This window comes from Hydractinia symbiolongicarpus, chromosome 8, assembly GCF_029227915.1.
Source record: "Hydractinia symbiolongicarpus strain clone_291-10 chromosome 8, HSymV2.1, whole genome shotgun sequence".
NCBI lineage: Eukaryota > Metazoa > Cnidaria > Hydrozoa > Anthoathecata > Hydractiniidae > Hydractinia > Hydractinia symbiolongicarpus.
Window position 1 is genome coordinate 26,917,306 of NC_079882.1, and position 16,933 is coordinate 26,934,238.

At 34.2% G+C, this 16,933-nt stretch overlaps 1 protein-coding gene across 4 annotated transcripts; it reads right to left on the bottom strand.

The window, feature by feature from the left end:
- Positions 1 to 248: 248 nt before the first annotated feature.
- On the bottom strand, positions 249 to 11,038 carry LOC130653573 (dual serine/threonine and tyrosine protein kinase-like). Of its 4 annotated transcripts, XM_057456080.1 has the most exons (8): positions 10,895 to 11,038; positions 6,692 to 7,648; positions 4,209 to 4,917; positions 3,085 to 3,942; positions 2,709 to 2,819; positions 2,028 to 2,575; positions 1,546 to 1,792; positions 249 to 1,451 (listed from the first exon to the last, which is right to left on the bottom strand). In XM_057456080.1, the coding sequence occupies exons 3-8, from the start codon at positions 4,848 to 4,850 to the stop codon at positions 921 to 923; spliced, it is 2,937 nt and encodes a 978-aa protein (XP_057312063.1). In that variant the 5' UTR covers positions 4,851 to 4,917; positions 6,692 to 7,648; positions 10,895 to 11,038; the 3' UTR covers positions 249 to 920. The 4 variants fall into 4 exon arrangements, with proteins under 4 accessions (XP_057312063.1, XP_057312062.1, XP_057312061.1 ...); XM_057456079.1 differs by lacking the exon at positions 6,692 to 7,648 and having other exon boundaries at positions 10,895 to 10,987; XM_057456078.1 differs by lacking the exons at positions 6,692 to 7,648; positions 10,895 to 11,038 and having other exon boundaries at positions 4,209 to 5,158.
- Between the last annotated feature and the right edge of the window lie 5,895 nt (positions 11,039 to 16,933).

Genomic DNA, 16,933 nt, shown 5'->3' on the forward strand with positions numbered 1-16,933 from the left:
TCAACAATTATTTAATATGACCAATTGTTAGGCGTACGAAGGTCATTTCTGGGGCATAATGTAAATCGAAACTTTGAAATGACACCCTCTATGGGGATGAGTCCGCGATTGTGACGTCATTTATCGTTGTGGAGAGGTTTTCGTTACAAAAGATGTCTGGTGATGTTTCACTGTATAATTTAAGAAAAACGGACAAAAAGTTATGCCAGTGAAGATTCCGCTGGTAACTGAAGAAAATAAAGAATATGTAAAAAATATTTTTTATTAATTCTGATCATTTACAAATTTTATTTTTTGTTCTTCACATTTATAAAATATATTTCCATACATTACAAGATTTTTGGGTCGTGAAAACAACACCTTTCTCGAAAAAATGAAAAAATGAATAATCCTGTAAAGCTGAGAGATAATCAAGAGTTATTATAGCCTAATAAGTCACTTGTTGCATGTGTACATTTTAATTCTCTTTTTCCTTTTTTGTCTTGTTAATTTCGCAAAATAAATTTTCGCTAGTATTAAATTGTTCTAAAGAAAACATATTTATTTTCGGCAGATGAAGAGAAATCGATCTTTAATACCTATCAAATTTGGCAATTTTGCTTCAACTGCGACTGAAAAAATGCAGTATAAAATACGTATGAAATTGTTCAAAATAAAGAAAAATCTCATACACGTGGTGGTAGAAAATTCCTTATAAAAATTAAGCGCGGTTGCACGCTAATCTCATTTCTTATAAAAAGACGCATATAAAAATGTGAATTTATTTTCGGTTCTGTAATCTCAATGTCTTGTGGCTTTTTATGTATTTTCTTATGTACGTCATCGTCCACACAAAAGAAATCACACAGAGTCACTTTCATTATCATGCGGGAGTCAGTTTCATTATGCGGGAGCCTCGTTTTTATTCAGTCGTTAAGGTGCTACGTGTGCTTTTTCAGTGTGGGTGCTGTTCCCAGAGGTATCTGCATCACATGCTTAGACGATATGTATGTTTGACCTTGAATATGACTAGAGCGGGGCCGTGAGCTGGGGCGAGACTGTCGTTTTTGTGCATCACGAATCTCGATTCGTTCTTTAATGGCTTTCAAACGCGGATGAATGTCTCCAAGTAAAGGTCTTGCGGGTGAATCGCCTGACCAACATTGTTCCATTAAATTCCAACATTCGTCATCAAAGTGTGTCAATCGTTCTGGGCGAACACCTTTACGTACAGAGTTCCATAACTGATCCTTACTTGCACATTGTTCGTAAGAGCTAGGCAAACGAACGCTGCCAGCACAAATATACCAGAATAAAATACCGAACGCATAAACATCAACCGAATGATCATAACGCCCAGAAAACAACTCGGGCGCCATGTGGATTGGCGTACCAACAATAGAACCAGAAATCATTGCCCCGGGTTTACAGAATCCAAGATCTGTCAATTTTCCACGTAACTTCGAATCAAGCTAAAAATGATAAGGACATACAAGTGTAATGCCTTAGATATTAATTTAAAAAAAAGAAATAATGAGTAAGAATGAAGTAGGAAAAAACACTTACTAAGACATTTTTTAACTTTATATCTCGATGGATCAAACCTTGGCTATGTAAATAACGCAGCCCCTCTACCACATCAAGTGCTACTTGCAAGCGACTGCGAAAACTCATACCACATTTAATACCTGCGTACAGATCACGTTGCATTCGATCCATGACAAGAAGAACTGCAGGAGAACTACCCCCAGCGTAACTGTAATCAATAACTGAACCACGAATTTGAACAAGTCGCTCGTGTTCAGGTATAGCCCTAGAATATCACAAAAGTAGATCCCTACTTTGCCTGCATGCGTCTAATCGATATCAGAGATGTTTTATATTATATTATATTAATTTCAAAAACTTTTGCAATTTTTTTTTTTTTTTTTGTAAAAAAAGCAGTAAAAAAAGCCCATGGTGTGTATGAATGTCAAATAGACGCCCAGGAATTCAGGTATTTCACGGTAGTTAAACAACAAATTGCAAAAATATTGTTCTTTTCCTACCTGGTGTAGTAAAACTCCAAAGCAAGATCATTCCAGTGCTTATCATCAGGAGGTACGACTGATTTGATAGCGCATGGTCCTCTTCCGCCCCATTTGTCACACGCATACACAACGCCATACTGACCCCGTCCAATTTCACGTCCAAGTTGAGGCATACCATAAAGAACTAAATCGCGAAGAGATGTACTGTCTAAGACACATCGAGCAACTCTTGGAGCAAACACTTTTCTCAGCCTCACTCGTTGTTCCTCTTTTTTTTCTAATCTGCCATTATGTCTCATCTCAAGAACTCTCAATGATTGCGTGAACGCTTCATGAGATCGCATTAATCTCGTCTTAAATTGTGAGCATATATTTTTGGCTAAGCGAGACTCGCTTATACAGCGGATAACTTCAGCAGCTACTTTTCTTTTCCAATCACCATCAATGACGGGCGAACTTTTTCCAGGCAACATTTGTACTGCTTGTTTTAATTTTTCCCAAAGTAATCGAGTCAAGGTGAAACTCGCTTGTACAGTAACTTCAACTTGATAAGCTGCGTCCAGAACCTGGAATACAAAGATATAACAAATATACTATAACCCCGTCAGGCCTCGGTTGCAAACTATCATAGGGACGCAACGGCAAAATTTACTTCATTTACACCGGAGGAGGATTGTTAGTAGAAAGACAAGTAGGTACCTCCTTGAGATGAGCACTTGCGGAGCCACAACTCCTCAGTCCTTCACTAACATTTATTGATACGAATTGAGAAAACGAAGGTATATGTGATTGGGGTTTAAGTGCTTCACGCTAAACATGCATTTATCAAAGAGTTAATACATCATTTGCTTAGTGACGTCACGTTTGTGTTTATACGTAGAGTTGCGTATTGTCGTTAGGTCTGCGAGTCGAAGTGATAAATGTAACCGTCAATAAAAGATGTTTAACTGAGAATGAAATTAAGGGAACAAAAAATCGAGTGGGGATATTTGTGTTAAAAAACACACACAGAGAGAAAGTAAGAACAATATAAGAATACTATAATAAACAAATGGAAATTTAAAGAAAAACGTACTTGTTTTAACGCCACTGAAGCAATACCACTAGAATCACGTGCAAATTCCGCATCTGCTTTTTCCAAACTTGACAAACATCTTGTTAACGTACCCACGTAACTTTCTTTTAAATATTCAACTGAGCTGATTAGTTTACCAGCGACAGCTTGGTTTAATCTACTCAAAACAAGTTCTTGCACTTGATGTGTGCATCTCTCTAATTCTTCTAGATCAACCAACTCATTGTTCTCCTTAAACTCCACATTTTGAATTTTAAGAAAGGCGGCCTCTTCTTGCAAACGAGGACTAAGTGTCTCTACAGTACCATGTATCACCTCTTTAATTTCCTCTTGTTTTTTGTTTGCAATATCCATTAGCGAACGAAAAAGTTCCTCTTCTTTGGCCCTTGCGTAGGAAATCCTCTTTGGCGTAATGCTTATGTCTCTAGCCATATCAAATGCTGAATTAATGAACATACCAAGACAGCGAGTGTGAGCATCATTCAACACACACGCAGCGGCGATGATGTGGTATTGCAACACTTGTCTGACAAACATTAAAAAACAAGGAAACAGGGAAAAATCTTCGATTAGTGAACTTTTAGGTCGAACACTCTCTATGATAGATCTCGAAGAAACAAGCTGACTTTCAGCTGCAGGTAGATCGTCAGTTAGCTTTGATTCCTTGTTTATAAAACCTAGTTCTGTTAGCTGTTCATACAACAGGGATGGTATGTCAGAAGCAGCAGAAGCGGCTTGTTTGGCAGCATCTTGAAGCGACTCGGTTAGTTCATGCTGACATCGTGGTGGAACTTTTATAAAGAAAACTGGTAAACAATTCATTGCAAAGGAATTGATTTGAGCAAGTTCGTTGATATCCTAAAGTAAAAAAAACTTGTTTATTTATATATTTATTTGGAAATTATTTTAGTCTAAAAAAGCTTGATAACATAATTACAACATAATTTACAATTGTCATTGTCTACAGTAAATACAAATTGCAAAAAAGTTCTAGGGAGTCCATCCACATTTAGTAAAAATTTACCCATAGTAAGTTTTTTATCATCCACACTAGTTGTAGCACACTGGCTTTTAAGAATTTCTCCTTAGACGAAAGTAAAATTTGAAAGAAAAACGAAACTTACATTTTGACAAAGAGTTTCTGTATCTACTGCAAATATGATGATTGGCAACACATCTTCGACACAGCTCTTAAATACTTGCTCAACACAGTTTTCTGAATTTGAAGGAGCACATATTATTTCTGCACCAGTTTTTAATAAAGGGTGATCTAGACAAACTTCCGCTACTGCAGAAGTTAATGCTGGATCAGATTTGTCTCTTCCACGTAACTCTAAATCAGCACGAGGAACAGAACGCCAAGTTCCTTCGTAAGCATCCAAAGCTGCTGCTAGTTCAAAGCTATCTGGTAAAACTAGGCTCAGTGTGGAGTAATATCCATGTTTAAATCGTACCATCCTCCACATTACAGAATGGTCGCCTTCCTCTACTAGTGGTAAGATTGGCTCGCCTACCAATTCGTTAATTGCACAAACTTTGGCATAACATGATGTCCCAAGGACAATTATTGTTGGTGGTTTTTCACATATATGAGCAAGTTCATGATATTCATCCTCTGGTAATAAATAAGCCCTTAACATATCAGGAGCAAAATGACCTGAATGTTGAATTTCATGAAACGCCTTGTCAGTTTCTCTTTTCACTTGCTTCAACAACTTTGTGTGTTCTTTAAACTTTAAAAGCTCATAGGGTAAATTTGCCGCCATTATTAAATTATCTTATTACACCAAGTTAACCATAAACATTTTATATTATTTAACTTTTTATTTTTACCTAAAAAACAAGACAGTTCATATGTAACAACAAGCTTCCTTTACAAAACTGTTTGACAGTGTGAACGTACAGTATACTGCATTCAGGAACAACAAGATTGTTGAAATCTGATAGCTTTTGGTATGAAAAACATAAAAGATTGATCTAAATAAATATTGTGTATATAAATAATTAACAAAAACGTTTTCGTAATTATTTTGCAAACTATTAAACAAGATATCAAAATATTAACAAAACCATGACAGAAAAAGTAAAAACAAAATACTGCAACTGTAAATGAACCTAAAAAATTATAGTATTACAACTTTAAAATGTTAAATTAAAAATTCAACTCACAACACATGAGCTTCAGTTCTTTCTTTAAAGGTACAAATCAATAAAATAAGACAGGAGATAACATTATTTTAAAGTTACTTTAAATGGATAAATTTTGGCGTGTATTTAATTTGGCGAATGACCAAAATGGAATATTCGGCGGGAATTTAATTTGATGAATGATAAATTTTATAAAATTTGGCAAGGATTTAATTTGGCGAATACAAAAAAATGTTATTTTGGTGGGGATTTATTTTGGCGAATGATACAAAGAAATGAATTTTTATGTCTTAAAATGTTTAAAAAAACGAATAAATATATATAAACAAGGTTTGTTAAGGAAATAAAAATTTTATTCTTCTTCATTGTGAATACAAAAAAAACTTTTTTGGGGGGGAAAACCATATTTCTTTTCCTAATTCAAAAAAAACTTATTTTTTTTTCAAATTTGGTGGGGATTTAATTTGGCGAACGGTAAATTATGTTAAATTTGGCAAGTACTTAATTTGACGAATTTCGCCAATATTCGCCAAATTTAATCCTCGCCAAAATTAATCTTCGTAAGGTAGTATGTCTAAAACTTGAAATGCAATAGCTTCAATAATCTTATTGAATATTTTGACTGCTTTATCTTCAAAAGAAAATAAGCACATCCCCTTCTGTTCCAGACACAGAATAGTTTAGACTAGTAGAAAAGAATTAATGATTTTAAAATTTTTAATGTTTTTGACAAATGCTTAAGGAGATATTAGGGTATAAAGGTTTTTCTGATCAGGTCATAAAGCTTAGCCTTAAAATTTTAAATAAAAAACAATGGCTTCACTAATTTTAAAACTATTAAATATTACATTAAAATCTCTTTAACCATGTTGACATCAAAACAAAGGTCTAATTTGCAGTAAGACTATACATTATACACTTAGGATGTTTACAACATATTAATATGATAAATAAATCTATTTTTTATATACTTGTATGCCACAATCCCTGCTACAAACAATGAAAGCAAAAAAATGATTAAAAATCCTGCCTCTTCCCTTTTTGCAGTGTTGATGATAATGACTTTTATTGACCACTTTCTTAAACAACAAACTATTAGCTTTTTTAAATTCAAAATGAGTCTGAATGAACCACCAGGCTTTGGAGTGAGAAAAATAGGAGATATAAACTCTCCAGCTATATGATAACTCTTTATGATTACTCCTTTTTTAAGTAACCTGGTGATCTCTGATTTGATAAATTTGTTTTCATCAGCAGAGAAAGAACAGTTCATGCTTCCAGCATTACCAGGTTCTGGTGGTTCCTCAAATTCTATTTTTAGACCAGAAACGGTTGACAACACCTCATGGTCTGATGTCAATTCTTTCCATGCATGCAAACATCTAGAAATAGCACCTGCCTGAAAATTTTTAGCATTTTTAGCTAACTTAGTTTTAAGGTTTGATATATAGGTACTTACGTTGAGGGCTGCAGTTATTTCCTGCTTCTGTTGAAGGGCTTCCGATGGCTTTGTTGTGGTTTCTTGCCCTTCTCTAAAAAATTCTGGTTATCTTTCCTGGATGTTGTCGTTGAGCTAGGGATTTTACTAAACCTTCCAACATAAGGATATGATTGATATTTCCTGCTATTGCTGTAGCTATATGTACTGGATGAGGACAAGGCAAGCTTCAAGGCTTCCTGGGCTTCTCTCATACCCTTTTGTAAATTATCCCCAAGCAGAAGTTCATTGCATGGTCTGCTCGGGTTACATAGATCCCGGTATTGAGGTTCAAAGAGGTGCGAACATTTTGTTTTCTTTTATTATTTAAGTCTGTATTGACTGACCCAAGTAATATTATTGCATCAGGACAGTTCATGACAACATCCTTCAAATTCAAGGGCTTTTTCCTCTCATCAGACTGTAAAACCTTTTCAACCACCTCTATAATGGCTGATGTTGCACTCAACAGTGTTTGCTGTGTGTTGTGTAAATTTCTCTCATTACGTTTTTGAAATTCTGAAAGACTTTGAGATTAAAAATCCTTTTTTTTTCTTCTTTGACACAGCCATTTTAGTACAGTTTTCAGGCAGCAAGTGCCTTTTCTCTATCTTCTTTTTTACCTCTGGAATAAGACATTTTTCCAGGAAATGAGCCGTAACTCTAGTGGCAACAATTTCTTTGATTTTTTCACCAAGGTCTAATGATTGTGGCATTTCATTATCCACTTGTAAGAGGATGTCTTCTGCAACATCCAAATCAAGACAGCTTTTGCCACCATGTTTATTTGGGGAATGCTCTGTTAAGTTATTTTCATCATTTTTGTCATTATCATGCTCAGAAGAAGTATCTGCTGGTATATTATCCTCATCATCAACAAGATGGTATTTGTCAGCATGGACAGACAGGGAATCACCAGATGTAGGCAGTGATCTCCTCCTAAAAGAGAGAACTCCTTTCTTATAACACTGAGTACATCTGCAATAATTGCTTGTCTCATATTGTCGTCTGTGCCTTCGACATTTGTTGTATTAGGAGAAGTATAACTGTAGTAACATTAGCATTTGAATTTTCAGCCATGCTTTCAGCTGTATAAAGGGACTAAAACTGTCAAAACTTTTAAAATACAATGAGTTGCAAATAAATGATGATATCAGAAATCTACAAAAAATAAACCATAGTAAACTGTGGTGCAGAAATCCAAGGTAAAAGTCAATATAAAGGTTATCTTATCTGTTTTTCTTTTTTCGCGTGCTGCTTGTTTATTGTAGGATTTTGGAAAAACAGGTCAGAGAATATTTGGGGGGCCGGGGCGATCTCATATGGAATCTTGCCAGGGTGCTGAAACCGAGTGGGGAAAATAATTGATATTTTGTCATCTTTGCGTTTGTTGTGTTTAAAGAATGACATCTCTTTGGGCTAGCGTAGCTCGCATTCCAGAATAAATATATCAAGGAATCTTTTACTTAAATAATAAAATGATTCAAAATGTACAGTATCCTAAAAATGAAGAAATTTTTTTTTGTGACAAAAATTTCATCATGAAAAATATAAAACTTAGCTATGTTGTTGCTGCTGCAAAGGAGAAATTATCATTGCATAATTACTTTGAGGTTTGGTCTTAAATGCAGTATATATTTTGAAAAAGAATGTAATCCCTGCCAAAATATATCCATACAAAACCCAGATCAGTTGTTACTGTCACCCTCTCGCCCCCTCCCTAGAAACTATAATCATGTGATTGATTTTGCCGTGCGTTTATTATCGCATGATTCTTGCAATGAAATGTAATGGCAGTTCTGTAGGCTAAGAGAAATTGGGGTGAGTTTGTTATTTCTATGAAACATTTGAACATGTTCTGGTTGTCAGTTTTCAATGAAAATTTCAGGACAATGTTATCTCATGTATATATATCTTTCAATTTTACTATAAAATAGGTACCTCAAAAAAAGTTGTTTACAGGGTGATTACGTGCCTTTAAGATGTAAAATTAAGTTGTTCTAGCAAAAAGAAAACTGCAAGGTTCATTCTAAATAAACATAAATTCTAGACTTTTTACCCTCCTTCAATGATTGTTCTGGGTGCTTATTTTAACTTTTGTTTTTGTTTAACTTTCTGTGCTTTTATTGAGAAGTGATTTAGTCAAAATAATATCAAACGGCTCATTTACAAATACTTCTTTGATCACATGCTCGATAGCAGGCCCAAACACAATGCACAAATAAGTTTGTCTTGTAATGGTAATAACACAAGCTTTTTTTCAAAAAGGTGTAGTTATTTGTTTTGGTTTTATCTTCTTTCAATTGCTTAAATGTCATTCTGTTTGGTTGCATACTCATAATAAATATATCCCAGGTTATTAGGACTGAAAAAGGTAACAACCAGTCCACACATAATGACCAGAGAATCAGCAACAAACAATCTGTGTATACAGAACATCCAGGGAACTGGCAGTGAAACATCAGTGAAGTCACTGAACGAATAGTCCAGTTAATCACTGAAGAAAAAAAAGCATCAGAGGATAAAAAAACTTCACGTCTCACACTAAAAATAAGGAAGCAGCAGCAAAATTATATATTTATGACAAAACAAAATTTTAACGAAGCAAAATAATACGAGCCAAAAAATTTAAGCAAATTCAATATCTTTATTTTTTAAGAAAAATGTGAGACTATGGAGAAAAAGAGACCTGCCGAACAACTGGGGGATTTCTGGTACACGCTTTAAATATAAATTCTTGTTAAGTCAGCACTAAATGTTTTTTCTTGTGATTGTTTTCTCATGTACAATGTTGGCTAAATGTTATTCACATTGCTTTGATTGTTCATAAACACAATTATAGAATTCCATTAACAGCAAAAACAATAAATTTTACATATAAGCACTTAAATTTCAGAGCAAATTCTGATTTTTCTTCTTATTATTAAGAACAAAATAGGAACAAATCAGGTGGGAAAATGTGGAAAAAATAAGACAGCTAAGATTTAGTCAAGATTTTAGCCGTTCTTATAAAAAGTTTGTACACAGTGCGCAAGGATACACCCTGGTCGGTGTATGTCAGTGTATACATATTTAGGTTTGGGGATATTTTAAGCTAGTGTTTTTGCTCTCCTACACAGAATTTCAGTTAGTTACACTGCTGGTTCTCTGGTCATTTTGTCTGTTCGATGTTGGTTCTCTGGTAGTTCAATATATATAGACTGCTTGTTCGCTGCTGGTTATTCGGTCATTCTGTGAAGACTGCTGGTTACTTGTTAAAGTCCTTAAGACTTATAGCATTTAAAACTAGGAATGATGCATTCAAAGGTGAGGCTGTCGACAAATGATTTTTTTTTGTCATCACATACAGGCAATTTATACTTCACCCACCCCTCAAGCTCTGTGCCAATGGTAAACCAGTCTTTATTCCTTCTCTTCTACCTATTTGTACAGTAACGTAGTTGATCAGAGTACTTAGAAAATTAAGAACAACATTTAGGTAACCTTGTATGAAATATTCATTATCACCTTGACATGAAAGTTGACTCTTAAACTCTCTTTGCAAAATCAAGGACCTTAAAAGTCTGATTTTTAATGTAGCAGTAGTAGTCGGTGTTGGCTATGGTTGATAGTTATTGAATATATATATATACATTTTTAAGCTTTTGTATCAGATATACTCATTTAAAAATGTTTTGTTCTCACCTATTGTAAACTAACTCTGAAAAGATTTTTTTCTACTTTATTATTTTATCAGTATTAGCTGGGTGTATTTATTACCCACTCTCCCCCACCCCTGCTTGTTGATCCACCATGTGCCAATAAAAAAAGATGGAAATCCTTTGGCAACAATCCTTAGACTATAAAATTTCTATTTCAACAAGAAACTTTTCCATTATGGAGACAATCTCCTGGTCTAAAACGGAGACAATCTCATACACAGTCAGTTGTGTACAGTTGTGTGGGCAACACAGGGAGAATCAAAAACCAAGGTATGTAATGCCCTGAAGTGAAGTAAATTCTATGCCTCGGTAAACGAGTGTTTTCAGTCAAACCTAGTCTTTGTTAGCATAAAGATTCGCTACTTTTGCTGATTTCAATTTTGAACCCAAGGAGAGAATGCTTTTATCATGATTATCGCTTACGCGCAATAGATTTTACTGTATGTAACTATACCATCAAGTTAAATAAGAACGATGACATTACCTGAATGTTTTAAAAAATTCTTTTTAAAACATGTTTTGTGGGAATAGAACTTTTAACCGCCTTTCCTCTCTGTCCTTTACCACTGCCTGTTTTGAGTGTGTTCAACACATCCCCGGTGGCGATTTTTTCATCGCACCACTTTTTGACAAACATACCAACATGCCAAAATCATGAATATGGGTCATTTATCAACGACAAAATACTTCATCGGTGAAAAAACCGTCGGTACATATATTTTCCTAGCTAACGAAAACTTTCATCGACGAATTTAATAACCGGCGAATATTTCTTGGACGAACACTAATTTTTTACCGTAAGAAAGCTTTTTGTTGTGTTTTTTTTCATGAAATACGTCAAAAACAAGTCCTAATTTTAAAAAGGAATTATAGAATTTTGTACTAAGGGGCCACCCTTAAAATAAAACCTGCAAAACAATAAATAAAACAAATCTTGGTGACAAATCCTAAGTCAAAATGATAAAATAAAGACGCGGACTGTATTTTCATTGATGATAATTAACTAGTTATTTAATTTAAAGAAAATAAAACGAAAGATTTTTTCTCTCTAAATATACCCGGCTAAAATATTTTATAAGTTAAACGAAAAAAATGACGAATATTTTGATAGATGACGAAAATTTTTATCCGCGAATATTTTTCACCGACGAGATTAATGACCAACGGATTTTTCACAGATGAGGTGGGGCTGTATGTTTACATGAGAGGCAAGAGGGGCGCTGTCCAGAACACCGGACATTTACCGCTATCCCGCTCTCGTCAGTAATTACATCAGGAAATTATCGAGAAATTAACAAAACTGAAAACTAACGTGCATTATATTAATGTAGTTGGTCGAAACTTTGCTTTGTTGGTGTATGGAAACGGGTGCATAAAAGGATCACAGTTTTGAAGAATTGTAGCAAAAAACAATTTTTAGTTTAAGTATGCCAATTATTTTGACGATTGATCACAAATTTTGAAGGACATTCTGGACAATAAACGATCCAGCGAAAGCGAGGGAGAGTGAGAGTGGAGAAATAAATGAATAGAATACTTGTTTCAAAATCTTTTGTTATCAAATTTCATTGATTCTACGTTAAAAAGTTTTTAATGTTTGCACAAAGTCAACGTTCACGAATTAACACAATTACAAAATTATTAATTGTGTCATAACATTAACGCAAAGGAGGGGAAACCGCGTTAATTTTATGCTTCGTTAATTTCATGTAATAAGGTATATACTGACAGTCACTATGTGTTTATTTGGAAAAGTTTTCTCAGACAGACAGGAGGTTTTTTCCTTATGCACGCATGTCGTCTATAGACGAAACGAGATAATTTTGGCATATTTTAATTTAAAAACCTGCTGGGAAACTTTTTTCCATAAAAAGGCGTGACATGATCATCTCGGTAAACGTCCTATTCTGCTCATGTAAACAGCATCAAAATTCAGAAAGGCACTGCCATGTTGGACCCCATTTTTTTGCAAAATGGACTGCCTAGATCTTCAAAAGAACAGTGCAATTTGTGTATCACTTAAAAAATAATCATGATAAAATCCAACACAAAACTAAATACACGGATTTTTATGATAAATTCAAGAAGCTTTTATAGAATAAAAAAAATATATAAAACAAATATTCAACCACAAATACTTTTTTACTTACTTGTACACACATCTTGTATTTCTCAATCAACTGTTTTAATAAACTAACTAAAATATCAGAACTACACATGCTTAGCGTTGTGAGGGCTAGACCTGTCCACGTGACCAAAATGAGCGTGCGAAACTTGTTTTAAACAAAAGGATGATATTTCAAATGTTTGATAATAAGAATGTGCGAAAAGGCTGAAAACAATAGAATTACAACATCTTTGTAAACCTTTGTGACGTGTAGACGTACCAAATCAAGCTCGTACCTAGATCTCTGTAGATTTTTAAAAGCGGAACTATTAGAGCACATTACGCACTGATATTCTCATACAAATATTATTTCAATAGAGTTTAGTCTTAGGTTATGATATTAATGTTAACTATCGTGTTTTTAATTTTATTTTTATTTACATATTTCCTCTAAGGCACCGGGGCATGGGGACTAGTTGTAACTAAGAAGGTCTGACAGACCATAACGAGCGACAGATGTTCTAAACGAGTTATATACAGGTTTATGGTGCAAAGTACACTCTATTGTTTGTATTCAAACTGTCACCTTCTTACGAAAATTAAAAACCACAATTCAATAAAAAACATGTAATGAAAATATTTGTTTAACTAAATAGAGCTACATTGCAACCTCGTTTCCAGATTTTTGTGATTTTCACGAACTTTTACGCAGCGATGTGAAAACGACTTTGCGTAATATACCCTGAAAACGAGGTTGATTGTGCCAAGATAAACTTGTTTTTTAACTCCCTAATATAATTCATGTTGTTGTCAAAAAGAAAATATTTGTTGACTTTGTGGAAATTTGACTAAGCGGAATCTTGGATTTTGACAATCACTTTTTCTAGCTGTGCTTTAGCGAAATTCAGAATGCTTAAAAACTATAGGAATTCTAGATTTCAATTTGGAAACAGGGATCACCTAAAAGCTTGTTACAATAGATTTATGGAATGCAGATAAAAAGATTATATGGTGAAAAGTTAAAGTCATATTAAGGTGGTACCCCTAGAAAAAACTATATCGCAGAGGATTGTTTTTTCTGAAGATACTTGATGAGGATATCATAGTATGTGACGGTACGAAAAAATTAAGTCAAAAATTTCATTGATTGGTTGCCATGGTTACCCGTTGCTAGGAGAAGTATAGGCAAAATCAACAATTTGCTGCTCGACGCCTAACCAAATAACTGAATTACATACGTTACTTCAAGCGCCTTTTTGGCCGCTTTTGTTCCTCAAGGGTCACGCGTATGGATTAAGCGAAGCGCATTTTCGCAAGTCTGACTCGTCTTCCAGAGAACTGATGCGGTATTTTTTGGACAACAGAGAAGCTAAAACAGGGCGAAACAGGCAATATTTCGACAAAATAACTCAAAGACAAAATTTCAATTTGAAAATCGGTTTATTTAAACACTAGGAATACTAATGCCTGCATCGACAGAAGAAATTGTAAATCGTGGGTGCTTCGATCTTGCGAGTTCTTGTTTCGCGTGGATTCCGAACTTAAACGGCAAAAGACTTGTTTAAAGATTTTTTTATGGACATTCTTGGCTTTGTCGATCGACAAAAGGTATACGCCAGCACTATTTCGACCTGAAAAGCACCAAATACCTAAGACCTCAGTCTTAAGTAATACAGCTTTCCCGAGACTTATTCTTTTGATGTGCCGCAACTTTTTCTGTTCAGTTTTATGAAAAACGGACAACAGATTTGAATTCCTTATCAAAAATGTCATAAACAAAGAAAATTTCGAAACAATGCAGCAAGTAAACAACCTGCTATTCTAATTTAAAGATTTGTGGCATGTCCAACCTCTTTTTTAAAACGAGGCGGGACATGGTAACTTGAGCTTTAAGAAGACTTTAACTGTGATATATATCTCCTCAAAATAGCACTTTCTGTTAGCGTATCAAGTTAAACTTTTACACATAAATTAAACAAACTATGCTGAATTCAAATATGGTATTCATATTTTACGAGTTTAAAAAAAGTATGACTCATGGTCTCGGGAAAGGTGTATTGATCACGAGTTCACTCCGAAGGGTGCGTCGAAGACAGCTTTCTGAATGCTTGTGGAACACCACAATTAATATTCAAAACTGTCATATATTGTCTTAGGAGGCCCTAAAATATCATCTAGCTATTGTGACTGTTACCTTACTTTAACTCGAACTATAATCTCATTTTAGACTAAATTCGACTTTGCCTGGAGCTTCGTTTAATTCGAACATTCGTTACGTCGAACTATTTTCCTCAGTCCCTAGGAGGTTCGAGTTACCGGGGGTTAACTCAAAAAAATTGGTGTGGTCGTTATCCTTGTGTTCCTATGGGCCACATGTTTCAAGAGTTTCGACAGATGACATTTGACCAAAATCCACAAGACAATTTGTTTTTTTACTTAAAAATATAGACTGGCGATATTCCGAAATCTTAAGGTTCTCATTTAAAAAACAAACAAGCAAAAAAAAAAATAAAAAAGAAGGAAAAAAATTACCAGTAATAAGTAAAATGATTTTTAATATTGCTGTGTTTGCGCCTAGAAAGAATTGGTTTAACGCGGGAATTTTTTTAATGAAGCATTCTCGTCCCCAGAGCTTTTTGAAATTAAAACCTCTAGGTCGAGAACGGCTAAAGCGGACACCGTCCAAAACGGACAGTCTATAAGACGGGCAGTGGTACTTGGAACAGATAGATCGTAGACTAAACTTCTCTGCATAGCGAACAATCATAAAGTGGATACTAGGACATTTTCTGTGGACATTTTTTGTGCCTTAAATAAACTTTTTTCACTATAAACTCTCCCTAAAAAGCGAACATTATAAAAATATAGAATGACTAGAATGACGACAAAAAATATTCATCAATATTTTTACATTTTTCTATTTCAAACTTTTTACAACGTTTTTATAATAAGTTTTTTGCGATAAGATGAAGTCCCGACTTTTATATTCAAAAGAACACCAATAAAACTAAGGGTATAATTACACGAGCCAAGTTTATACAGTATAGTGGTGTTGTTGTGTATAAGGAATTAGTCTCTGTCCAATTAAAGAACCCATAACACAAGAAAAAAAAAACACATAGAAGGATTAACCAAGGCTGAGAAATATGTTCAGCATATTTAAATCCCTTATCCCTTATTTAAACCTGATGCTTATAAAAACATGTAATTTTAAGCATTTTGGTACCGCTGTCCTTCAGTCCTGCGACCGTTAAACCTACTTTAAACGTACCTTCCAAACGTTCTTCTTCTGTGAATGATTTGATGGATATAACAAAAGTGACTAACATTTGATGGATTTTTTATGCTGGTTGAATGAAGTAATGATTGGTTCTCAGAAAACGATACCGTGTAATTTATATTTAAACGAAAACAATCACCAACCAAATAAATGCGGGACATTGAATGGGTAACCAGGATACCTGGTTTCTTTTTTCGGGAAGGCATGGCGAAATTGCGTTTGATCTATAAGGATTTCTATTCTCCAAGGTTTGAATAGCAAGAAAAATCAAATTAACACTAATATATTAAATAAATTACTTAATAGGTCAATCAAGATTGTTATCTTTGACCCAAACCCCGCTCAGTACACATCGGAAGTAGACGATGGATAAAGTAGTTCTACTTCAATTTTACTAAACTTCTTATCGAATACCTCAAAAAATAGTCTTTCAGAAGAGACAACTATTTGGTTTTGTGACCCTTTATTTTCGACAGGCGCCTAATTGGATGGACGCCTAATTTGATAAATGATACGTGATGGGAAGGGGAAGTATAATGCAATTGGCAACAAAAAATGTTGGAGAGAGAGAGTTCGCCTCATACAAGGTAACTTTTAGCCACATCTATTTTTACTACGCTGGTACTTTATGTCGTAAATTATGCTCCGCGCTTGTAAAGAGAGTAATAACAAGTACTGACTAAACAAATGATTGAAGTAGGTTCGGAACAATTCAAAAGGGACTTGGTTAAAGTACGAGCGGGATAAAGAAGAAGATTTATGGTAACTAAAGCCAAATTTTGCAACAGCATAAATATATTTGAAATATTATAATTCTTTTACTCTTATGTATCAAATTAAATTTAATTTGAATTTTTAAAATTTTTGAAATTAGAAAAACTTTCGAAATAAAAATTTTTTAACGATTATATAAGTAACTATATGACATTTTTTTTTCCTCTGTAAAAAATTAAGATTTCCTATGACGCGCAAAATCAAACATATTTCTTCGCTTTTTAAAAAAATGCTGAATTGTTTGAACACCTTCAAAAAATGTTCCCCTAAGCAAAAGGGAAGCCCCCATCACCGAATGAGTCATTATAACAATTTTCACAAAAAAACAAAACGCTGTTGTTGTTCGACAGCTATGAATCGAG

Excerpts from the sequence above, each read along its gene's own strand:
- LOC130653573 (XM_057456080.1), bottom strand. The coding sequence starts at position 4,850 with ATGGCGGCAAATTTACCCTATGAGCTTTTAAAGTTTAAAGAACACACA. Across the intron at positions 3,943-4,208 it reads CAGAAACTCTTTGTCAAAAT|GATATCAACGAACTTGCTCA; the intron begins GTAAGTTTCGTT and ends TTTTTACTTTAG. Across the intron at positions 2,820-3,084 it reads CTTCAGTGGCGTTAAAACAA|CGTGAAGCACTTAAACCCCA; the intron begins GTACGTTTTTCT and ends ATGCATGTTTAG.